The sequence below is a fragment of the Eptatretus burgeri genome, chromosome 15 (assembly GCF_056783735.1).
Source record: "Eptatretus burgeri isolate ZD-2024b chromosome 15, Ebu_testis_v1, whole genome shotgun sequence".
NCBI classification, from domain to species: domain Eukaryota; kingdom Metazoa; phylum Chordata; class Myxini; order Myxiniformes; family Myxinidae; genus Eptatretus; species Eptatretus burgeri.
In genome coordinates this window covers 70,348,570-70,373,785 of record NC_140975.1, presented here as the reverse complement: position 1 = coordinate 70,373,785, position 25,216 = coordinate 70,348,570, and the positions used below count along the sequence as shown (strand labels likewise).

Here is a 25,216-nt window from a genome sequence, read left to right as displayed (position 1 = left end):
CTATCAGGAACCTGTAGGCGAGGCCTGACGCCCAGCCGAAGGCAATTTGACAGGTTTAATAATTTGTTTAGGCTGCTGGCAATAACTCGCGAATTTTTAAAGAGACTGCGCAATCGATAACATCTACCAATGACAAATGCTGGCTCAAGGGTCTTCAGGAATAACATCTGCATCAAGCTCCCTGCAAAACATCTGGATGAGCGTTTATAGCTGGGTCAGGATTCAAGCCAAGACAGCTCAGAGGGAAATATGCATACCTCAAAAGTTAAGCTACCAGCCCGACATCCAAGTGATTGACCTCATCACCGCACAATCAGTGCCCAGTATATCACAACACAGCGCTCATCACTGCCAGAGGATGTACATCACAAATTGGGCCTCGTCTCGTTTACAAATATTGCATGGGATGGTGACTCACCACCTCGGCCTCCTCTAAACAAAGGTCCATCTTCCTTAGACGTGCTGCGAAAACCACCTAGAAGAGAGGAGAACTAAATAAACCAGAGTTGGTGTCAAAGCCACCCAATGCTCGCCTGTTTATACATTTATCGTTTTTAAAAGACGAGTCTAATAATTAATATTTTTTTATAAAGCATTGCAGTGAAGTCTAATCCAAATAATTTTAAAGCAATATATGTATTTGTATATTGTAATCAGTAACAAGAGCGCAAGTGAGCACAATATCCGCCCGAACAAGAAGGTATATACCGCGAGTTGAGAGACAATGTTGTAACTGCATTTCTGGCGAAACTGAATAAAATGGCTCTCATGTCTTTCAACACCATATTTATCTTTCATTCGCGATTTTCAGGAAATGGGAAATTTTCAGTTACAACATTATGTCTCTCCACCTGCAAAATACGGTGTTGAAAGACATGAGAGCCATTTTATTCAACCCCACCAAAAATGCAGTTACAACATTATCTCTCTCAACCCGCGATACAAAATTGTGCTACGACATGGAAAACGGCAACCACTTTAGATGACGAACGTATGTCGCGACACACCGTCTCCACAGTCTGTGCCTATGTACCAAATATGAAACGTGAAAGTTGAAAACTTTGGGAGTTAGAGTGCGGACAGGAACGGATGGACGGACGGACAACAGGTATCACTATATATATATATATATATATATATATATATATATATATATATATATATATATATATATATATATATATATATATATATATATACATTCAAGAATAAGGGTGATGTGCAGAGCTGTGGAAATTACAGAGGGATAAAGTTGTTAAGCCACACCATGAAGTTGTGGGAAAGAGTAGTGGAAGCTCGGTTGAGAGGAGAGGTGACGATCTGTCAGCAGCAATATGGGTTTATGCCAGGAAAGAGCACCACTGATGCGATGTTTGCTTTGAGAATGTTTATGGAGAAGTATAGGGAAGGCCAGAAAGAGTTACATTGTGTGTTTGTGGATTTAGAGAAAGCTTATGATAGGGTGCCAAGAGAGGAGTTGTGGTATTGTATGAGGAAGTCGGGAGTGGTGGAGAAGTATGTGAGGATCGTGCAGGATATGTATAAGGACAGTGTGACAGCGGTGAGGTGTGCGGTAGGAATGACGGACCGGTTTAAGGTTAAAGTGGGATTGCACCAAGGATCGACTCTGAGCCCTTTCCTGTTTGCAATGGTGATGGACAGGTTGACGGACGAGATCAGACTGGAGTCTCCATGGACTATGATGTTCGCGGATGACATCATGATCTGTAGGGAGAGTAGGGAGCAGGCTGAATCGAGCCTTGAGAGGTGGAGGTACGCACTGGAGAGAAGGGGAATGTTAGTCAGTAGGAGTAAGATGGAGTACATGTGCATAAATGAGAGGGAGGGTGGTGGTATGGTGCAGTTGCAAGGAGTTGAGGTGGGGAAGGTGGATTGGTTTAAATACTTGGGATCAACTGTCCAAAGTAACCGAGAGTGTGGGAGAGAAGTGAAAAAGAGAGTGCAGGCAGGATGGAGTGGGTGGAGAAGAGTTGCAGGAGTGATTTGTGACAGAAGGGTAGCTGCAAGAGTGAAGGGGAAAGTATACAAGACGGTAGTGAGACCAGCTATGTTGTATGGTTTGGAGGCGGTGGCGCCAACAAAAAGACAGGAAGCAGAGCTGGAGGTGGCAGAGTTAAAGATGCTGCGATTCTCGTTGGGAGTGACGAGGATGGATAGGATAAGAAATGAGTATATTAGAGGGACAGCGCAGGTAGGACGGTTTGGAGACAAAGTGAGAGGTGAGATTGAGATGGTTTGGACATGTGCACAGGAGGGAAACGGAGTATATCGGGAGAAGGATGTTGAAGATGGAGCCGCCAGGCAGGAGGAGAAGAGGAAGGCCAAAGAAGAGGTTCATGGATGCGGTGAGGGCGGACATGCGGGTGGTTGGAGTGTCAATGGAAGATGTGGAGGATAGAGCGAAATGGAGACGGTTGGTCCGCTGTGGCGACCCCTAACGGGAGCAAGCCGAAAGAGGAAGAAGATGTGTATATATATATATATATATATATATATATATATATATATATATATATATATATATATATATATATATATATATATATATATATATATATATATATGGCGTATAAAAAAGTGTGGTAGATAAAAACATTAGAAAGGAAAAAAATAACTTGCACCAAAAACTTTAACATTTTCACGCTGACGCGAATGCAGGGGGTATCGCTATAGCTCTCTGTTCTTCGAACAGGCGAGCTAAAAATGAGGACACTTCAACTTCACATCAACAGACATGCCTCCGTCCACATTATTACATCATTATACATACTTTTACCAAGTTTGATATAAATCCCTTCAGCTGCTCACAAATATCACATTTTTACCTGAAATAACCTCTGACCTCTGACCTCATAATCTAAAAAAATTATGTATACATCATGACACATACATGTACTAAGTTTGACTTGTATCCCTTCAGCCGTTCTTAAGTTATTGCATGACAGAAAACCTATCACGGAAGCACGGAAGGACAACCACACTGACAACCTGAAAACATGATGCCTCCAACAACTTTATCGGCAGAGGCATAAAACAAAACCCAGCAACGGTGAATGATGGAATCATTTCAGTTTGAACAGCAATGGGGTTCGCAACATCCTCATAGGATCAAATACAGCACCCTGCACAAGGCACCCAAAACAAAGGAGCGACAGGGAAAACCGCCACGGGGGGACGCGACGGGTAGCGCCGTGGGGGGACGCGATGGGTAGCGCCGTGGGGGGACGCGATGGGTAGCTCCCTGCAAAACATCTGGATGAGCCTTTATAGCTGGGTCAGGATTCAAGCCAAGACAGCTCAGAGGAAAATATGCATACCTCAAAAGTTAAGCTACCAGCCCGACATCCAAGTGATTGCCCTCATCACTGCGCAATCAGTGCCCAGTATATCACAACACAGCGCTCATCACTGACAGAGGATGTACATCACAAATTGGGCCTCGTCTCGTTTACAAATATTGCATGGGTTGGTAACTCACCACCTCGGCCTCCTCTAAACAAAGGTCCATCTTCCTCAGACGTGCTGCGAAAACCACCTGGAAGAGAGGAGAACTAAATAAACCAGAGTTGGTGTCAAAGCCACCCAATGCTCGCCTGTTTATACATTTATCGTTTTTAAAAGGCGAGTCTAATAATTCATATTTTTTATAAAGCATTGCAGTGAAGTATAATTATAAAGCAATATATGTATTTGTATTTTGTACTCAGTAACAAGAGCGCAAGTGAGCACAATATACGCCCTAACAAGAAGGTATATACAGAATTGCGCGACTACATGGAAAACAGCATCCTGGTTGCCATGGCAACCACTTTAGATGACGAACATATGTCGCAACAGACCGTCTCCACAGTATGTACCTCTGTACCAAATATGAAACGTGAAAGTTGAAAACTTTGGGAGTTAGAGTGCGGACAGGAACGGACGGACAGACAGACAGACAGACAGAGACAGACAGACGGAGGGACGACCGGTATCACATAATATTCCCCAATAGGTGTGTGTGTGTGTGTGTGTGTGTGTGTGTGTGTGTGTGTGTGTGTGTGTGTGTGTGTGTGTGTGTGTGTGTGTGTGTGTGTGTGTGTGTGTGTGTGTGTGTGTGTGTGTGTGTGTGTGTGTGTGTGTGTGTGTGTGTGTATCGTATAAAAAAGTGTAGTAGAGAAAAAGATAAGAAAGGAAACTAGAGGGGGAGCACTCGGGAGAGTGCAAAACCTCCGCCGCCAATACTGCTGGGTCACTCAAGTGAACCTTATATCTTATTCATTAAATATGATGTCAACAGCGCTGACAGAGTTATAGTTCTTTTCTCAAATATTTTTTTTGGGGGTGGGGGGGATTGGAAATCGCTGAAAACATGTAGAAATGCAAAAAAAATATTTTTCTCTAACAATTTTTTTTTTTGGGGGGGGGGTGTTGGAAATCACAAAACGTAGAAATGCAAAAAAAAAAAATTCTCACTTTTTTTTGGGGGTGGGGGTTGGAAATCACTTGAAACATGTAGAAATGCAAAAAAATAAAATTCTCAAACAATTTTTTTGGGGCATGGGAGTTGGAAATCACTGAAAACATGGAGAAATGAAAAAAAAACATTTTTTTTTCTCTAACAATTTTTTTTGGGGGGTGGGGTTGGAAATCACTGAAAACATGTAGAAATGCAAAAAAAACAAACATTTTCTCGAACAATTTTTTTTGGGGGGGGCCAAGTCCAAAATCTAATGGCATGATCCTTGGACCATACCTAACCCCCCCCCCCCACCAAGTTTCGTCGAAATCCGTAATACAAAAAATTTAACATTTTCACACTCGCGCTCACGCCGGGGGTATCGCTCGCTATAGCTCTCTGTTCTTCGAACAGGCGAGCTAAAAATGAGAACGACACTTCAACTTCACATCAACAGACATGCCTCCGTCCACATTATTACATCATTATACATACTTGTACCAAGTTTGATATAAATCCCTTCAGCTGTTCACAAATATCACATTTTTACCTGAAATAACCTCTGACCTTTGACCTTATAATCTAAAAAAAATTTATGTATACATCATTATACATATATGTACCAAGTTTGACTTGTATCCCTTCAGCCGTTCTTAAGTTATTGCATGACAGAAAACCTATCACGGAAGCACGGACGGACAACCACACTGACAACCTGAAAACATGATGCCTCCGGCAACTTTATCGGCAGAGGCATAAAACAAAACCCAGCAACGGTGAATGATGGAATCATTTCAGTTTAAACAGCAATGGGGTTCGCAACATCCTCATAGGATCAAATACAGTACCCTGCACAAGGCACCCAAAACAAAGGAGCGACAGGGAAAACCGCCACGGGGGGACGCGACGGGTAGCGCCGCGGGGGGGAAACGCGACGGGTAGCGCCGCGGGGGGGGAAACGCGACGGGTAGCGCCGCGGGGGGGGGGGGAAACGCGACGGGTAGCGCCGCGGGGGGGGAACACGACGGGTAGCGCCGCGGGGGGGGGGAACACGACGGGTAGCGCCGCGGGGGGGGGGGGAACACGACGGGTAGCGCCGCGGGGGGGAACACGACGGGTAGCGCCGCGGGGGGACGGGTAGCGCCGCGGGGGGGGGGGGGCGCGGCGGGTAGTGCCGCAGTGGCATCAAGTGACAAACGCTGCGAGCTGGCTCATTTCACCTCCACGTGCTTGGAACCCATCCAGCTTGTCTCTCGAATCATCTGCTGCAAAATAAATTAAGAAAGTGAACGTGAAGTGCAACACATCAATCTCGATGACAATAAAATACAAGTGTTAATGGAGTACAAACCGATAAAATTCCTATACTTGTAATATAGGGGAAGGACAAAACAGAAATGAACATGACCACCAGTGAGACAAAATCGGAAGTTGTACATTTGTAGTGTGGGTTGGTGTTCCCCTCTATACCTTTCGACCCTTCAAGCCCTACCTCCCCCCCCCCCAAGACCCTTGAGACCCCCAATATCCTTTGAGACCCTCAAGACCCCCAAGGCCCTTAAAATACCTCAAGATACATAATACCCTTGAAGACTACCAAGACTACAAGATCCCAAAATCCTGAAGACATCCAAGGCCCTTAAAATACCTAGACCTTTTTTACATGCTTCAGAGATTCGACCCTTCCCCCTTCAACCTGAACTACTATTGGAAGGTACCCTTTTAACCATCTCAAACTTTTTTGCTTTTAACCATCAAAAACTCTCAAAACACCACACAAACATTTATAGTATTCTTGCAAAACAGACTATACTTTTTTCAGCAAGTAATGCCCAATCCAACATTATCTAACAATCTGATGGTAGGTACTCTGCTTGTGAATCTTACATGCTGGAGTCTGACTGACTGCATCTGGTACAGACACAATATCCAAGAGACAATGTAGCTTCCTCCCGTTAGTCATTGTAATCGCTTCAGCCATCATTGTGCTCGGCTGGATGACAATGATGAGAGAAAGTACAATTCGGCAATTTTGGCCCTTAGCGATGTATTCAGGTGCCAATCAGTCTTGTTAGTTCTGAAAATGCATCATTTTGCACACATTTGATGGTGCATCGTGTGTGTGTGTGTGTGTGTGTGTGTGTGTGTGTGTGTGTGTGTGTGTGTGTGTGTGTGTGTGTGTGTGTGTGTGTGTGTGTGTGTGTGTGTGTGTGTGTGTGTGTGTGTGTGTGTGTGTGTGTGTGTGTGTGTGTGTGTGTGTGTGTGTGTTTTTAACCCATCGAGGAGAACGATTGTGGAATACATATTCCTGTCTGGAATATAGAACCCCTGATGAGATTCTAAAAGTGATTTTGGAGCATTTAACCCATGAAAAAACATGTTATCATCCTCATGGAGCATGTGTTATCCCTCAATAACAAAATACTAACACATCCACAGAGCTAATAATTTCTGCATGAGTTCCCCAGCAGAGACTTACAAACTTACAATTTGGAAAACAATTGGAGTTCAATAGAAACCACACTTACAAAAGGCTCATTCGATGGTGTTCAATCAAAGCTGAATGTCAAATAATTAAATAAATAAATATCCCTATTAAATGAAGGGAGATTCATTTTTTAAGATCATGTAAACCAGTGTTTCTCAAGGTGGGGCATGGCAATATTTTGGTGGGGCATGAGGATTCAGAATTAATGAATCAATATATGATCGCTTTCATAGCTTTGCTATGAGTTCCCTTCTTGGTTGACTCAGCCATTTCTGGTGGATTTATCTGAAGTACCAGAGCAATACCAAGAGGAGTTATGCGAGTTGCAACAAGATGAGTCTGTGAAAACTCTTTTCAAGATCAAAGGAACCATGAGGTGGCTGTCTGAGGAGAGCGAAAAATAAATACCCAAACTCGACTACTTTGGAAATGGGAGTATTGATAAATTTTCCATCATCTTATTTAGTCGAATGTGGATTTAGTGTTATTACCGATTTGCTGCAAGCTAAGAGAAATCGACTGGAAATCACGAAATGTGGTGATTTAAGGCTAAAATTGACAAAATTGGTTCCTCGAATCAAACAAATCTGTAACCAGCGTCAAGGGCAGGGCTCCCATTGATGTGAGTAGCATTTGAATAAAATTTGCAATAAAGTTTCAATAAAGCCTTTTGAATACATATGTAGTATATCCTGTCGTGTCTTCAATCAGGGTGGGGCGTACGATTTTTTTGAAAATCAAAGTGGGGCGTGGGACAAAAAACGTTGAGAAACACTGATGTAAACAATTCAGCAAACTCTGTTGAGACAAATAGAACCACGCATCAGTACAGCACAAAGTGAAGTTAACAGCAATCCACAAAGTGAAGTTAAGTTAAGCACAATCCACAAAGTGAAGTTAAGTTTACCACAATCCACAAAGTTAACACCTCACGGGAAAAATATGGTTAGGGGAACCAATTCTAAAATTTAGACCTTTTTTTGCCTAAACTAGTCATAAAAATAGGTGCAATACCCCTGGGCACTCACCTGGTCACAGCTGGATAAGAAAACCAGGGAACCACTGGTAGGCACGGATAACCCACAAAATATTTCATGGAGAATAAAGTAAATAACTATGGATTTTATTTATTTTAATGCAATGAACAAACTTTGGTACATCACGGGTGATGAAGGTTGTGGTGACGTTTCATCAAAACCGTGTGTGTAGTTTCAAAGAAGAAGTTGCAAATGTTTGTGCACGGACGGACGACACGTCGTCCCACAAGCTCCCCAGAACTACGTTGCAGGTGAGCCAACAAAGAAAGACGAAGAGGAAGACGATGATTGGCGTTGGAGGTTATTGAGATCCCTTGCAACAAGATGAGTCTGTGAAAACTCTTTTCAAGATCAAAGGAACCATGATGTGGCTGTCTGAGGAGAGCGAAAAAGAAATACGCAACGCGATGGGTAGCGTCATTTGGGTCATCAGACTTTGTGAAGGAGGTGATCTTTGCTTTGTCTTGTTCTGCATGTCCACATAGTCCTCGGGAGCCTGGTGTTGGCTCAGTGGTTATGGTGGCAGCTTGGGATCCGAGGGTCCTGAGTTCAAGCCCCGTTGTCCGCTGAATTAATACACCAGGGGGTTGACTCAGCCTGTCATCCTTCCGAGGTCGGCAAAATGAGTACCAGTTCCAGTGTGTACTGGTAGAGTGGCACTGCATCAGCGACACAGTTGCGCTTCAAGAAATGATAGCTACCCCAGCAGCTAAGCTGCCATACGACCACCACCACCACATAGTCCTCCATATAAGGTGCCATGACAGCATCCATCTTGCGCTTGAATTTCAAACACCTCTCCATGAAGACGAGTGAAAACCTCGAAAGATATGTGCCTCATCTGCTTCATCCTAAGTGTTCTTCACGATCCTCATCGCTATCTTATTTCTCCCCTCCTCGCTTCAAAACAAACAAACATTTTCTCTCGGTGGGAAAAATTAATAAATTAATAAATTTTAAGCAATGATTAAAATCACAAACCCATTCTGCCTCTCATTTCCTTCCTTGGTTCATCCTTTCTCATTACCTCCCAATTGAACCTACATTCCTCATAATTGAATTAATTTGCTTCTTACTTTAAAAGCTTTGAATAACATTTTATAATTTGCCATATTTCACCAAAACCCCACATGGTCGTCTTCATCATCATCATAACACCCCACATTCTTCTTCTTCATGACTATTTACTGCCACGAACACCCCAGAATTAAAAGACTAGCAACAACTAAATCACGCGATATCTCACGATAACAAACTAAATCACGCGATATCACATGATCACAGTCCGTGCAGCAGGATATTGAAAGAGCAACTAACGTGAGACGGAGACGCGGGCTTGTGTATTCTCTGAGCCAGAGCGAGGGACCCGCGCTGCAATCGGCACATTTTACCGCAGAAATTCAACCGTGACCGAGCGAAACCGCGATGCAGAAACCCACGTCCGGGGTGGGCCTGCTGTACTTGCCAAACATAATTTACAGTGTGCGGCAGAGGGCGAGCTAGCTCTGGAACTCTGTACAGCAAAAAGAGAGGCGGATGGCAGTGCCATTACAGACAAGAGCTGCACAAACACAGAACATGACCTCAAGGGAGGCACGTTACAAAGATACAGATGCTCTGTGAGAGCGGAACACACACCCGGGTACCGCAACCACTTCGTGGATTGTAGTACTGTAACCAGCCGAGCACCACGATAACGCAAACTGTGCGAGACGATTCGGCCGGATGTCGATTCAAAGGAAGAGTCTGATGAAACAATGGTTCATTCCTTGACCAATTTCGTCGAATCGTTCTCTTTCTTTATTCAAATTCAGAGTATATGCCAGGCCTTTAAACGATCATGCACATTCATATCATGGATGTGTGATCGGGTGATGTATAAATATCGAACGGTCACTCAAAATTTCACATTTTGCTGCAAAATTTCTGAAAACACCGTTTACCCTCGCTCGGTATCTTTTGCGAACTTCAGATAACAAATGGGGAAAGCCCAGGTGCATGGACGTGCCAAACACTGGCAGGATGGACAAGGAAACATTTCTTAGAAAAATAAAATTGTGACACGGCTACTGTAAAAAAAAAATATGAAAAACCCTGGGCGCTCACCTGGATAAGATAACCTGGGAACCACTGGTCGATGACCCACAAAATATGTAACGGGGGAGAAAGTAAATACCTTTGGAATTTCTTTTTTGATGCCGCGAACAATCTTTGCTACATCACAGGTGATGATGGTTGCGTCAAGTTGCATCGGAATTGTGTGTGTAGTTTGAGAAGAAAGCAAATACATATATTGGGGGGCAACCCCTGTCGAGCCCCCTTTTTTTCATGCCATGAACAAACTTTGGTACTTTTATATTTTATGGAAACAAACTAACTTTTTTTCATGCCATGAGGGCCCGATTATTTTAATGCCATGAACAAACTTTGATACATACACGGTGATGAACGTTGTGGTAAAGTTTGATCAAAACTGCGTGTGTAATTTCAGAGAAGTCGCAAGTAGATGTGGACGGACGGACAACGCGCCATCCCATAAGCTCCCCAGAACTACATTCCATGTAAGCTAAAAAAAAAAAAAACAATGAACTATTGCAAGAAAATGTTGAACAAATCAACACCCACAAGACTCAACCTGAAATCTCTCACTTAAAGTGACAACAGGACCTTACCTGCGGATGAATCGATGTCGGCTGTGCCATCAAAGCGCGAACTCCCTCGACCAAAATTCGAACCGCGGGATGAGGCCCTTGGAATCCACCTTGTCATTCCTGCCCGAGAGCCTGTCCCACCTGCAAGGTAAACAGAATAAACTGGAGAGTTGAGAGAACACCTTAACCCGTGCAGTCTTGGGAAAAAGACATGGGAGGGGTCTTTTGAGCTCTTGTTTTGCGTTTCACAGCACGAGCTACAATTCCTACGAGCTGCCATTTTGTCCAAATCTTGATGTTCCCCAACGCTGAGCGTGCGAGCGGCACATTTGAACGGTCGAGATGGCGCAAAATTTTGTCGAAGTTCTGTTACACTGGAGGATTTTGGAAGTGACAAGAAGGCGATTTGTGTTCTTTATCAAGTAAGGGTATAATATTTAATTGAAATAAAATAAAAAGATTTTAAAGGCTGCAAAAGAAAATTTTTAATTTTTTTCCCCGGAGGTTTACCGCCGTTGATGCAGGCAGCATCTTAGAGTCCACTCAATGTACAGTTTAACCTCAAACAATTAGCAAAATAATATTTTTTAATACAACAAATACAGGAATACTATTAAACAAACATATTAAAAATACAGAAATATCCAAATGGTGAAACACGCATTTATTTCATTGTTTAAAAAAAAAAGAAGTCTGTCGTTCAAACCAAGGGAGAGAACTCTTCAGACTGTCACACTGACATCATGACATCACACCACCAATTTCCCACTGAGAAAAACGATGATAATCAACTCATATTTACCATAATTATGTTGAGTATACACAAACTGCTTCACTTAGTTATTCAACATACTTCACCCATACAAAGAATATATATATATATATATATATATATATATATATATATATATATATATATATATATATATATATATATATATATATATATATATATATATATATATATATATATATATATTGTTGTGGTTACCAAATTCGCAAACCACCATTCAGGTCCCTTAGGTGAGATATCCTGGTAAGTATATGTGTAGTTAGGCCCAAACCCGTTGTCTAGTGGGAATACATGTCATTTATGCGTGCTGCGACTCTTCAGGATAGCCGTTTTTCTTTTACTATCTTTATTTTGGACCAACCGCCATTGTTACCACCGCCAACCGCGTCTCAACAGTCGTCACAACATCAACCACCCACCACAACGCCGCTTCTCCACAACAGCCACGACCTTTCCCGTCACACCTCGCAACCGTCGCATCGCCACCGTTCTTGCGCCGCTTGTGGGTACCGGTATTGGACTCGTGCAGGGCGCGCGCCGAACAGCGTGTACAAAACCACGGATTTTCCGCTCCAAAAACGGATCAAAAACGACTCGCGCCCACTTTTGTTCCGTCCAATCGGTGAGCGAGGGGCGATTTGGCCCCGCCTCCAGGGCGTTGGAGGGCGGTCGCTATATGCAAATTCATGGATCAAAATGCATTCACGCCCACTTTTTCTCGGGCCAATGGGGAGCGAGGTGAAAGGTCGAAGGCAGGGGGTCAAAGGCGAAGCCACGGGGCTTATATAAGCGGCTGCGTTCGTCAGAAAAGGTGGTCGTTGGTCGTCGTCGTGTGCGTTGGAGTTGAGTGCAGTTGGGAAGTTCGCAGGAGGAAGAGTTGGGAGTTGGAGTCGGAGCGAAGAGGACGGAGCTGTGGAGAGGCGGCGGCGGCGAAGGCAGACGAGGGGGTGCTCGCGTCGGTGCCGGGAGCTGCACACCAGGGAGGCCGACGGCGCGACCTGGTCGAGGTGGAGACGCTCGTCGCGGGACTCGGGACGCGGGACGCGGGACGACGAGACAGAGTAAAAATCCTCCTTTCCCCGAGCATCAGCAACCCCCTCCTGTTTCCCCCCGCGCTGAGATAGTGCGACCAAGGGGGCCCCTTTTCCCACCCCCTACCAGACACTGTCCGCGAGGCCCACGGAGTTGAGGCACCATCGCCGCTCCGCGTCTCATCACCAGACGGGTAGGCCCGACCCGGTCTCGGCCTCAGGCCCGCCTCATCCTTGAGGGTGTTCTTTTTCTTGGTTTTGGGTATGTGTTGTCGGCGCCGTCTGTGAAGTAGAATTGTATAAGTGTTGCCGTGTGCTCGGTAGTCGGTATTAGCTCTGCATTGTGTCTTCGCTTTTACATTTGCTTTTTGTGTAAAATTGCATTGTGTTTCTTTTCCTTCTATGTGCTTTTGGTGGAATTGTATATGTGTGCTTTCCGTTCATCGCGAATAAATGTGCTTTATGTTGAACTGCTTTCCCGCTTCGCTTCGTCATTTCTCTCATTGAATCCTCATCTTGCTTCACGTAAAGGGTTGGTAGTGGGCTGAATACGCACGATAATTAATCGAACCGTCGAGGCCGACGATAACACCGCTCGGTTATCCTGATAGTACGGAACGGGTCGCTTAAGTGGCCCGTGTCCGAAGTCGACCTGCGGCGAGGTGCGATCGCCCGGTCTACCCTCCGCGTGGGTACTTAGGTAGTTCGAATTTGGCGAGCAACCCTATCCCACGCGGGGGCTGATTGGCTCGACCGCGGTGAGACCGAAAGGTCCACCCGTGACTGGTTCCCGGCGTTAGTCCGAGAGGGTCACGACTGGATTGTCCGTCCGGTGGGCGACGCGCCGCGATTCGAGTTACGTGGCCGTCGCATGCCGGCGGGCGCGAATCCGCAACAATATATATATATATATACATATACACATAAAAATATTGTTGTGGTTACCAAATTCGCAAACCACCATTCAGGTCCCTTAGGTGAGGTATCTCGGTAAGTATATGTGTAGTTAGGCCCAAACCCGTTGTCTAGTGGGAATACATGTCATTTATGCGAGCTGCGACTCTTCAGGATAGCCGTTTTTCTTTTACTATCTTTATTTTGGACCAACCGCCATGATTACCACCACAACCACAACATCAACCACCAACCACAACACTGCTTCACCACAACCGCCACGACCTTCACGTCACACCTCGCAACCGTAGCATCGCCACCGTTCTTGCCCCGCTGTGGGTACCGGTGTTGGACTCGTGCAGGGCGCACGTTGAACAGCGTGTACAAAATCACGGATTTTGTGCTTCAAAAACGGATCAAAAACGACACACGCCCACTTTTTGCCGTCCAATCGGTGAGCGAGGGGCGATTTGGCCCCACCTCCAGAACGATCGATATATGCAAATTTGTGGATCAAAAAGCCTTCACGCCCACTTTTTCTCGGGCCAATGGGGAGCGAGGTGAAAGGTCAAAGGGGGGGGGTCAAAGGCGAAGCTACGGGGGGATAAAAGGACCGTGTTCGTCAGTCAGAGAGTGTGGAAGTCTGGAGCCCGAAGCCTGCAGTAGCTGAAGAGAGTCGAACGAGGAGAGCCCAAAGAAGAGTCCAGGGTGGAGAGTCCAGAGGCGGAGAGGCGGCAGCGGCGAAGGCAGACGAGGGGGTGCTCGCGACGGTGCCGGGAGCTGCATGCCCGAGGAAGGCCGGCAGCGCGACCTGGCCGAGGTGGAGACGCACACCAGGGATAATAAAGATCCTCTATACCCCGAGCATCAGCAACCCCCTCCTGTTTCCCCCCGCGCTGAGATAGTGCGACCAAGGGGGCCCCTTTTCCCACCCCCTACCAGACACTGTCCGCGAGGCCCACGGAGTTGAGGCACCATCGCCGCTCCGCGTCTCATCACCAGACGGGTAGGCCCGACCCGGTCTCGGCCTCAGGCCCGCCTCATCCTTGAGGGTGTTCTTTTTCTTGGTTTTGGGTATGTGTTGTCGGCGCCGTCTGTGAAGTAGAATTGTATAAGTGTTGCCGTGTGCTCGGTAGTCGGTATTAGCTCTGCATTGTGTCTTCGCTTTTACATTTGCTTTTTGTGTAAAATTGCATTGTGTTTCTTTTCCTTCTATGTGCTTTTGGTGGAATTGTATATGTGTGCTTTCCGTTCATCGCGAATAAATGTGCTTTATGTTGAACTGCTTTCCCGCTTCGCTTCGTCATTTCTCTCATTGAATCCTCATCTTGCTTCACGTAAAGGGTTGGTAGTGGGCTGAATACGCACGATAATTAATCGAACCGTCGAGGCCGACGATAACACCGCTCGGTTATCCTGATAGTACGGAACGGGTCGCTTAAGTGGCCCGTGTCCGAAGTCGACCTGCGGCGAGGTGCGATCGCCCGGTCTACCCTCCGCGTGGGTACTTAGGTAGTTCGAATTTGGCGAGCAACCCTATCCCACGCGGGGGCTGATTGGCTCGATCGCGGTGAGACCGAAAGGTCCACCCGTGACTGGTTCCCGGCGTTAGTCCGAGAGGGTCACGACTGGATTGTCCGTCCGGTGGGCGACGCGCCGCGATTCGAGTTACGTGGCCGTCGCACGCCGGCGGGCGCGAATCCGCAACAATATATATATATATATATATATATATATATATATATATATATATATATATATATATATATATATATATATATATATATACATATACACACATAAAAATATTGTTGTGGTTACCAAATTCGCAAACCACCATTCAGGTCCCTTAGGTGAGGTATCTCGGTAAGTATATGTGTAGTTAGGCCCAAACCCGTTGTCTAGTGGGAATACATGTCATTTATGCGAGCTGCGACTCTTCAGGATAGCCGTTTTTCTTTTACTATCTTTATTTTGGACCAACCGCCATGATTACCACCACAACCACAACATCAACCACCAACCACAACACTGCTTCACCACAACCGCCACGACCTTCACGTCACACCTCGCAACCGTAGCATCGCCACCGTTCTTGCCCCGCTGTGGGTACCGGTGTTGGACTCGTGCAGGGCGCACGTTGAACAGCGTGTACAAAATCACGGATTTTGTGCTTCAAAAACGGATCAAAAACGACACACGCCCACTTTTTGCCGTCCAATCGGTGAGCGAGGGGCGATTTGGCCCCACCTCCAGAACGATCGATATATGCAAATTTGTGGATCAAAAAGCCTTCACGCCCACTTTTTCTCGGGCCAATGGGGAGCGAGGTGAAAGGTCAAAGGGGGGGGGGTCAAAGGCGAAGCTACGGGGGGATAAAAGGACCGTGTTCGTCAGTCAGAGAGTGTGGAAGTCTGGAGCCCGAAGCCTGCAGTAGCTGAAGAGAGTCGAACGAGGAGAGCCCAAAGAAGAGTCCAGGGTGGAGAGTCCAGAGGCGGAGAGGCGGCAGCGGCGAAGGCAGACGAGGGGGTGCTCGCGACGGTGCCGGGAGCTGCATGCCCGAGGAAGGCCGGCAGCGCGACCTGGCCGAGGTGGAGACGCACACCAGGGATAATAAAGATCCTCTATACCCCGAGCATCAGCAACCCCCTCCTGTTTCCCCCCGCGCTGAGATAGTGCGACCAAGGGGACCCTCTCCCACCCCCTGCGAGACACTGTCCGCGAGGTCCGCGGAGTGAGGCGCCATCGCCGCTCCGCGTCTCATCACCAGACGGGTAGGCGCGACCCGGTCTCGGCCTCAGGCCCGCCTCATCCTTGAGGGTATTCTTTTCCTTGGTTTTGGGTATGTGTTGTCGGCGCCGTCTGTGAAGTAGAATTGTATAAGTGTTGCCGTGTGCTCGGTCGTCGGTATTAGCTCTGCACTGTGTTTTCACTTTTATATTTGCTTTTTGTGTAAATGGAATTGTGTTTTCTTTTTTTTGTGTGCTTTTGGTGGAATTGTATTTGTGTGCTTCCCGTGTGCCGCGAATAAATGTGCTTTATTGTTGAACTGTTCTCCCGCTTCGCTTCGTCTTTTCCTCCATTGAATCCTCATCTTGCTTCACGTAAAGGGTTGGTAGTGGGCTGAATACGCCCGATAATTAATCGAACCGTCGAGGTCGACGATAACACCGCTCGGTTATTCTGATAGTACGGAACGGGTCGCTTAAGTGGCCCGTGTCCGAAGTCGACCTGCGGCGAGGTGCGATCGCCCGGTCTACCCTCCGCGTGGGTACTTAGGTAGGTCGAAGTCGGCGAGCAACCCTATCCCACGCGGGGGCTGATTGGCTCGATCGCGGTGAGACCGAAAGGTCCACCCGTGACTGGTTCCCGGCGTTAGTCCGAGAGGGTCACGACTGGATTGTCGGTCCGGTGGGCGACGTGCCGCGATTCGAGTTACGTGGCCGTCAGCACGCCGGCGGGCGCGAATACCGCAACACTGGTGTCAGGAGTGGGATACAAATTCATCGCCCTCCTCGCGGCACTGGTATCGGAGAACAGGAAAACAGGCTCTCCTGTCTCCGGCTAAATTCACGGGAATCGGTCCAGGGGTGAGAGAAGCGACCCCCGATTCCCTCCAAATTACGAGCGAGCAAATTAACCCTTCACGAGAAGCAAGATGGCGTCTCAAGGCGAGCGGGAGCCGGGGGTATTAGAAATGTATATGTGTAATAATGTAGAGTCCATGGTCCAGGATGGAATCCCCTTGCAGGAAATGTTGCTTGTGCAGGAACACGGACTCGCCCAACTGAACCCAGGGCCCGAGGTGGGTGCGGCAGCGGCCGCGGTGTATGACACCTCCCCCCCCCCCTCTCCACCAAGACCCTTCCCCAACCCCTGCCGAAACGGCTCACTCAAGCGCACCAGACATAGCCCAGCTATGCGCCATGCTGGCGGCAATGACAACGAGGATGGATGCGAATACACAACAAATAAATGCGGATATGAAAGGCATGAACGAAAAGATGGATGCGTATACACAAAAGATGGATGCGAATACACAAACGATGGATGCGAATACACAGCAAATGAGGGAAGAGATGAAAAAGCTCCGGGGGGAGACGCAGAACATGGGCCGATGCCTGCAGGCGGGCATGAAGGCCGTGACAAAGGAAATAATAGTTGAGACAAGGGAGGTAAAGGGTGAAGAGTTGGCAGAGACACGGGAGATAGAAAAAATAGAGGAAAGACTACACGAGGAAGACGGGGTAAGTGACGCACACACACACAGAGGTAGTGGAGGATAATGGGGGTGAGCTGGCGGACTGGGTAGAGACCCAGTGCGAGCACCGGGATGGCCTCCTCCAGGAACGAGGGGAGGGAGTATGCCCCCTTGAGGCGAGTCACGACCAGGTGAGTTCGGTCGTGCTTTGCGAGGTTGAGAGGACGGGTGCTGTGGACAGGTGCTTGGAGAGCTTGGGGGGTGTAGAGGCCCCGGAGACCCTTGTGGGGACACGAATCCCCAGTGTAGTTGTCCCTGTGTGTGTGGTGCAAGGTGTGAGTGCGTCCCCGTGTGTGGAAGCGACCCCGTGTTTGAGTGGTGTGGTGGCGATGGTGCCAGAGTGCGTGCTTCCCAGCACGCCGGGTGTGGATGGGGCACCGTGTGTGAGTGAGGCCGTGTGTGTGAGTGAAACGGCCAGTATGAGTGAGGCACCACGTGTGAGTGGTGTGGTGGCGATGGTGCCAGAGTGCGTGCTTCCCAGCACGCCGGGTGTGGATGGGGCACCGTGTGTGAGTGAGGCCGTGTGTGTGAGTGAAACGGCCAGTATGAGTGAGGCACCACGTGTGAGTGGTGTGGTGGCGATGGTGCCGGAGTACGTGCTTCCCAGCACGCCGTGTGTGGATGAGGCACGGAGTGTGAGTGAGGCACCGCGGGTTAGTGCCCCCGCGTGTGTGGGTGAGGCACCGTGTGTGGAAGAGGCCGTGTGTGTGAGTGAAACGGCCAGTGTGAGTGAGGCACCGCGGGTTAGTGCCCCCGCGTGTATGAGTGAGGCACGGTGTGTGGATGAGGCACCGCAGGTGAGTGCCCCCGCGTGTGTGGATGAGGCACGGAGTGCGAGTGAGGCACTGCGGGTGAGTGCCCCCGCACGCGTGAGTGAACGGCCGTGTGCAAGGTCGCTGTGTGCAAGGGAGACCGTGTGTGTGAGAGAGCGGTATGTGAGGGAGATGTCGGTTGGCATGCGGGAGCACGCAGCCGCGTCTCCCGGTGTGAATGTGATGGAGTGGACTGTGTGCGTCGTAACACGCAGGTATGCGTGTGTGGAATGGAGACGGAGACGGCGACAGAGGAGAGAAAGCCGAGTAGCGGCTGTAGCTGTTTCGGGGACCGTGCCGGGTTCACCCAGCAGTGAGCACGCGGTTCGTGCTGTGCAACGCACGAGACCACCACGTGCTCGCTTGCGAGAGTGAAGTCCCGGTCCGGAAACGCACGCGGTGGATTTGCCGATCCCGCGGACGGACAAAGTTTAGGCAGGTAAATGGATTTGGACCAGACGGGTTCTCCACGCGATCGTGTGTGTTAAGCTCCAACGGGCAAAGCACGTGTGTTCGCGTGGGGAACCCCTCGAGACGTGGGGCTTGTGTTTTTTTTTTGCGCACGGTGACGTCATGGCTGCACGTGTGGTTGGAATCCGGCAGGAGGGGTATCTCTGCCGGATGGTAGCGTCCAAGGAGGGACGAGGAACACGTGCAGCTGCATGACGTCACGGGCAGGTGCAAAGTGCGCGAGCTCTGAGTTGCCGCGCAGGTGCTGCGCATGTAAAGAGAAAAAAAAAAAAGAAGACAGCAAGCCTCACTTTCGGGTGTACAGGATTCCTGGGCAAGGGGTGGAAGACCCCCTTACCTGGGCACAGGATGGAGACTAGTTAGGGGGAAGGGTTAGCTTAGCTAGACCGACTTCATGGGGCAGGGGTAAGTCCTCATGGAGTCCGTGGAATGGATTAGTTAGAGGGATTGTAGCGAGCTTTAGGTTGGGAAATAAAATGGGATTTATTTGAAGACAGTGACAGACAGTGAATGTGTAGAGGGGACGGAGTTTAGCTACGTAGTGTTAAAAGGAACGTGCTGTAGTATAAGGGACGACGTGGGAGCACGAGTTAGTTAGGGGATGTAGTTAGGAGGATGGCAGAGTTCAGTGGTGTGTGTGTTGAAGAGTTGGTGAGTTGTGAGGTGAGTACTTGTTGAGTGAGTGAGGCCAGCGGGTCTGTGTGAGTGGAGTGAATGGGGAATGCATGGTGCGATGAGTGATTGGGGGGAGGAGTGACTCCCGCCCAAGGGACCCCGGGGTCAGAGTAAAGTGAGTTAGCTGGGTTAGTCAAATTGAAAAATGGAGGTCGTTTTGTTGTTGGTGGGAGTGTAGGCTCGAAACCCATTTGGAGGGGTGCAGGAGCCCTGTTGACGGGCTTGGGAGCGTGGCTGCGAAAGGTGAGTATCGCTGAGTGGGTACCCCGGGCACCAGGCTAGTCGGCCGCGGTAGGCCATGGGTCCATGGGGGGCCGGGATAGAGTAGTGGGCACGGGTGCGCCTGCTTGGTGCGGGGGCCCGGGGCGCCATTAGCCGCGTGGGCAGTGTTGTGGGCACGGGTGACCCTCGGAAAGGGGCACGGGAGGCCGGCCTGCCACGTGTGCGTTTCAGGGGAGGTGCCATGGGGGGCACTCCCCGGTGTTAGGGAGCTGGTAGGCTCGGAGGCAGTGTAGTGCCCGGGGGTGCCATAGCGGGAGATTTGGCAGAGGGTCGTGCCTGCCAAAGGGAGCCACGTGTCCCAGCCAGGAGACCGTGTGAGGGCACGGAGAGAAAATTGGGGGGCGAGGCCCGAAATTGTAAGGACACCAACACAGGCGACGGGAATCTGAGTTGTTAGAACCAATAGTTTAAGCGAGAGGCGCTTGTTGAAAGCCCCGGGGTAGTTTCACAGTTAAATGGATAGGGTAGATTAGGAAGTGTACCCCTCCGCACCATCCATCCCCTCGCTGTCGTTGTGGGCCGCTGGACCCACTTTGGGTTATAGATCGCCGAACTCTGGGGAGGCCATTCTGAGGCTTCGTTGGGCCTCGGCACAGGACGTTAGCTCTCCCTTATTCCCCTCCGGGAAGGGAACGTAGGGGTTGGGAGTAGGCTAGGTGACAGAATAGGTTAGCCGAACAAGGACGATAAAGGGGGTTAGGGGACGATTTATAGTGGGGAAGTAAAAATAAAAACAACAAAAAAATAAGTTGGGGCTAAATTGGGGTTTGACAAATTAAGGGAGTGGGTATGTACAGTGACAGGCAAAGGCGATAGGTTGGGAGGGAGACAGGTAGGTAGGTCCGAGCCCGCCTTCCAAGTGGCCAGCACCACCGCACTCCCTCCACCAACCTCCACTGAACGGCAAAGGCTGGCCAACTTCATCGGCTGGCCGTGTTTTGCTTCAAGGCAGAGGCCGGCCAACTTCATCGGCAGCTGTTGTTTTGCTGCAAGGCCTGTGCCATCGGCTGGCCGTGTTTTGCTTCAAGGCCTGTGCCGGCCAGTTCATCTGCCGGCTGTGTTTGCCTGCAACGGCCTTCTTCTGCGGGCTGTGTTTGCCTGCTGCCTTTGCCATGCCATGCCCACTGCCCATGTTAACCAGCCCCGTTCAATTTTTGCTTTGCCCCCCCCTGTTCATTTCCATGTGCGCCAGGATCAAGGCAACAGTTTGCAAGCTGCGAGAACTGCCCTGTTGGCAGCTACAACACGGGCCTGCAGTGGCGGCCCGTGCACCGTGTTTTGCGTCCATCCATTCATCCATTCATTCGTTGTGCTCATTGCGTGTGCCACTTGAGCTGGCACGGAGACTGCGTTGTGCAGCCCATGCACCGTTGTGGTTCACTGAGTTCAGTTCAAAAGGGAAGGCCTTGGACTGCGTGTGAGCAGCCAGCCACGTTCCCTGTCACCTGCATTGTTTTGAGCCAGAGACTGCATGTGGGCAGCCTGGCTCCCTGCTAACTGCTTTCTTTTTGCAGAGTTCAATGATCCTAGGCCATGGTTTAGTGTAAAATTTGTAAGTTAAGGTTAAGATGTACTGTAAATATGAGTGCGCCCCCCGTCATGTCTGTCTTAGCGCCGGCAATTTTATTTAAGTCGTCCGTGTGAGTGAGTTTGTTTAGATAGTTACGCAGCCCTCAGGTTATTTATTTTGGGGACACGAATACCATGAATGTCGCACTCAGGGATCCGTAGGTAAAATGTACTAGGGGAAAACTACACATGATGGCACACGAAAATTTGACGACTCGGGACGAGTCTGTAAAAAGGGAAGGGGGGAGTGTTGTGGTTACCAAATTCGCAAACCACCATTCAGGTCCCTTAGGTGAGGTATCTCGGTAAGTATATGTGTAGTTAGGCCCAAACCCGTTGTCTAGTGGGAATACATGTCATTTATGCGAGCTGCGACTCTTCAGGATAGCCGTTTTTCTTTTACTATCTTTATTTTGGACCAACCGCCATGATTACCACCACAACCACAACATCAACCACCAACCACAACACCGCTTCACCACAACCGCCACGACCTTCACGTCACACCTCGCAACCGTAGCATCGCCACCGTTCTTGCCCCGCTGTGGGTACCGGTGTTGGACCCGTGCAAGTCGCACGTTGAACAGCGTGTACAAAATCACGGATTTTGTGCTTCAAAAACGGATCAAAAACGACACACGCCCACTTTTTGCCGTCCAATCGGTGAGCGAGGGGCGATTTGGCCCCACCTCCAGAACGATCGATATATGCAAATTTGTGGATCAAAAAGCCTTCACGCCCACTTTTTCTCGGGCCAATGGGGAGCGAGGTGAAAGGTCAAAGGGGGGGGGTCAAAGGCGAAGCTACGGGGGGATAAAAGGACCGTGTTCGTCAGTCAGAGAGTGTGGAAGTCTGGAGCCCGAAGCCTGCAGTAGCTGAAGAGAGTCGAACGAGGAGAGCCCAAAGAAGAGTCCAGGGTGGAGAGTCCAGAGGCGGAGAGGCGGCAGCGGCGAAGGCAGACGAGGGGGTGCTCGCGACGGTGCCGGGAGCTGCACGCCCGAGGAAGGCCGGCAGCGCGACCTGGCCGAGGTGGAGACGCACACCAGGGATAATAAAGATCCTCTATACCCCGAGCATCAGCAACCCCCTCCTGTTTCCCCCCGCGCTGAGATAGTGCGACCAAGGGGGCCCCTTTCCCACCCCCTGCGAGACACTGTCCGCGAGGTCCGCGGAGTGAGGCGCCATCGCCGCTCCGCGTCTCATCACCAGACGGGTAGGCGCGACCCGGTCTCGGCCTCAGGCCCGCCTCATCCTTGAGGGTATTCTTTTCCTTGGTTTTGGGTATGTGTTGTCGGCGCCGTCTGTGAAGTAGAATTGTATAAGTGTTGCCGTGTGCTCGGTCGTCGGTATTAGCTCTGCACTGTGTTTTCACTTTTATATTTGCTTTTTGTGTAAATGGAATTGTGTTTTCTTTTTTTTGTGTGCTTTTGGTGGAATTGTATTTGTGTGCTTCCCGTGTGCCGCGAATAAATGTGCTTTATTGTTGAACTGTTCTCCCGCTTCGCTTCGTCTTTTCCTCCATTGAATCCTCATCTTGCTTCACGTAAAGGGTTGGTAGTGGGCTGAATACGCCCGATAATTAATCGAACCGTCGAGGTCGACGATAACACCGCTCGGTTATTCTGATAGTACGGAACGGGTCGCTTAAGTGGCCCGTGTCCGAAGTCGACCTGCGGCGAGGTGCGATCGCCCGGTCTACCCTCCGCGTGGGTACTTAGGTAGGTCGGGTCGGCGAGCAACCCTACCCCACGCGGGGGCTGATTGGCTCGATCGCGGTGAGACCGAAAGGTCCACCCGTGACTGGTTCCCGGCGTTAGTCCGAGAGGGTCACGACTGGATTGTCCGTCCGGTGGGCGACGTGCCGCGATTCGAGTTACGTGGCCGCCAGCACGCCGGCGGGCGCGAATACCGCAACAATATATACATATACACATATATATATATATATATATATATATATATATATATATATATATATATACATACATATATATACACATATATACACATATATATACATATACACATATATACACATATATATACATATACACATATATACACATATATATACATATACACATATATACACATATATATACATATACACATATATATATATATATATATATATATATATATATATATATATATATATATATTGTTGCGAATTCGCGCCCGCCGGCGTGCGAACGGCCGCGTAACTCGAATCGCGGCACGTTGCCCACTGGACGGAAAATTCTGTCGTGACCCTCTCGGACCAACGCCGGGAGCTCGTCATGGGTGGGCCTTTCAACTTCACCACAATCGTGCCAATCGGCCACCCGCGTAGGATAGGGTTGTTCGCCAAACTCGACCTACCCAAGTACCCACACGGATGGTAAACCGGGCGATCGTACCTCGCCGCAGGTCGACTCCGGACACGAGTCGCTTGGGCGGCCCGTTCCGTACTATCGGGATAACCGAGCAGTGTTATCGTCAACCTGGACGGTTCAGATTAATTACCGGGATGTTGCACCCACTACGAACCCCTTACGTGATGCAAGATGGAGGGTCAATGGAGAAAAGACAAAGCGAAACGGGCACAGTTCAACAAGCAAGCATTTTATTTCCCGGCACACGGAAAGCACGTATATACAGCCATACAGAATCAAAATGCACATAAAGCAAATGTAAGAGCTAAAACCGACTACGCGCACACACGACAACACTTATACAGTTTGACTTCACAGACGGCGCCAACACACATTTACACAAAAGCAAAGGAAAGAAGCCACCCTCAAACAAGGAGGCAGACAGGCCCATAGGCCAAATGGTTAGGCGTTGGCGGGCAAGCCGCAAATGTGGCCGCGCCGCTGTGCCCCGACTCCGTGCCCCTTGGCGGGTTTCGTTGGTATCACGTTTAGAGTGGGGTGGGAACGGGGCCCCCTTTTGCACTATCTCAGCGCAGGGGAAAGGGCGAATTGTTGATGCCCTGGGGGAGGGGAGGGGCTGGCTGACTTGGGTCCCGCGACGAGACGAGCGATCCCCCACACTGCAACCTTGTCGCCGACCGCCGTCCTTCCTGCCTCGGACCCGAGCTCCCTTGCTTGCAGTTCCACCGCGCGCACTCGACTCCACTCCGCCAACGCAACTTTCCTTGTCCCCCAAGAGCAGCCTCTCGACGACACTCTCCAAGCAACTCCAAAACCCAACTCTTTTCAATTCGCCTCGCGCTCGCCTTTTTATAGGCGGCAGGAGCAGCCAATATGCAAATTTTAGGATCAGAACGCGATTGGAGGCGGGGCCACACCGCCCCCCCCCCCCCGGTCAGCCATTGGTCGGGCAAAAATGGACGTGAACCTCTCCAGATCCTAAAATTTGCATATACGGACTTCACATACACACGCTTGGAGGCGGGGCCAAGCCACCCCGTGTTCGCCAATTGGACGGAGGAGAAGTGGGCGTGAAGCGTTTCTGATCCGAATTTCCCCTCGGAAAGGCCGCCATTCGCGCTCGCAGCTCGGTGCGTTCGGCACCAATCGCCGAACGGACCCGAGACAGCCCGACGTTCAGTGTTCACAGGTGGTGCCGTTGTTGGTTGTGAAGGAGAGAGGCGAAGGTGGTGGATTGATGGTTATGGTGCCGTTTGGGAATGGCGGTGAAGCGGTGTTTGCAAGATGGAGTTGTGAAGGTAAGGGTAGTGGCTGTTTGCGTTATTGACGGCTTAATGGTTGAAAATAACAATAGAGAAAGAAAAATGGCTAACTCAAAACGTCGCAGCCCGGATGAATCACATAAATTCCCTCTATAC

At 49.3% G+C, this 25,216-nt stretch overlaps 1 protein-coding gene across 6 annotated transcripts in view; it reads right to left on the bottom strand.

The window, feature by feature from the left end:
* The window catches only part of LOC147012489 (putative ATP-dependent RNA helicase DDX4), a 91,221-nt gene that overhangs the window by 28,837 nt on the left and 37,168 nt on the right, over positions 1–25,216 (bottom strand). For 2 of the 6 annotated variants that reach the window (XM_085856848.1, XM_085856853.1), the window contains exons 7-10: positions 10,657–10,776; positions 5,680–5,724; positions 3,500–3,556; positions 419–475 (exon numbers count right to left, since the gene is read on the bottom strand). In XM_085856848.1, the coding sequence (XP_085712974.1) occupies positions 419–475; positions 3,500–3,556; positions 5,680–5,724; positions 10,657–10,776 (279 nt within the window). The remainder of the gene's footprint in view (positions 1–418; positions 476–3,499; positions 3,557–5,679; positions 5,725–10,656; positions 10,777–25,216) is intronic. The other 4 variants (XM_085856849.1, XM_085856851.1, XM_085856850.1 and 1 more) reach the window with 4 other exon arrangements.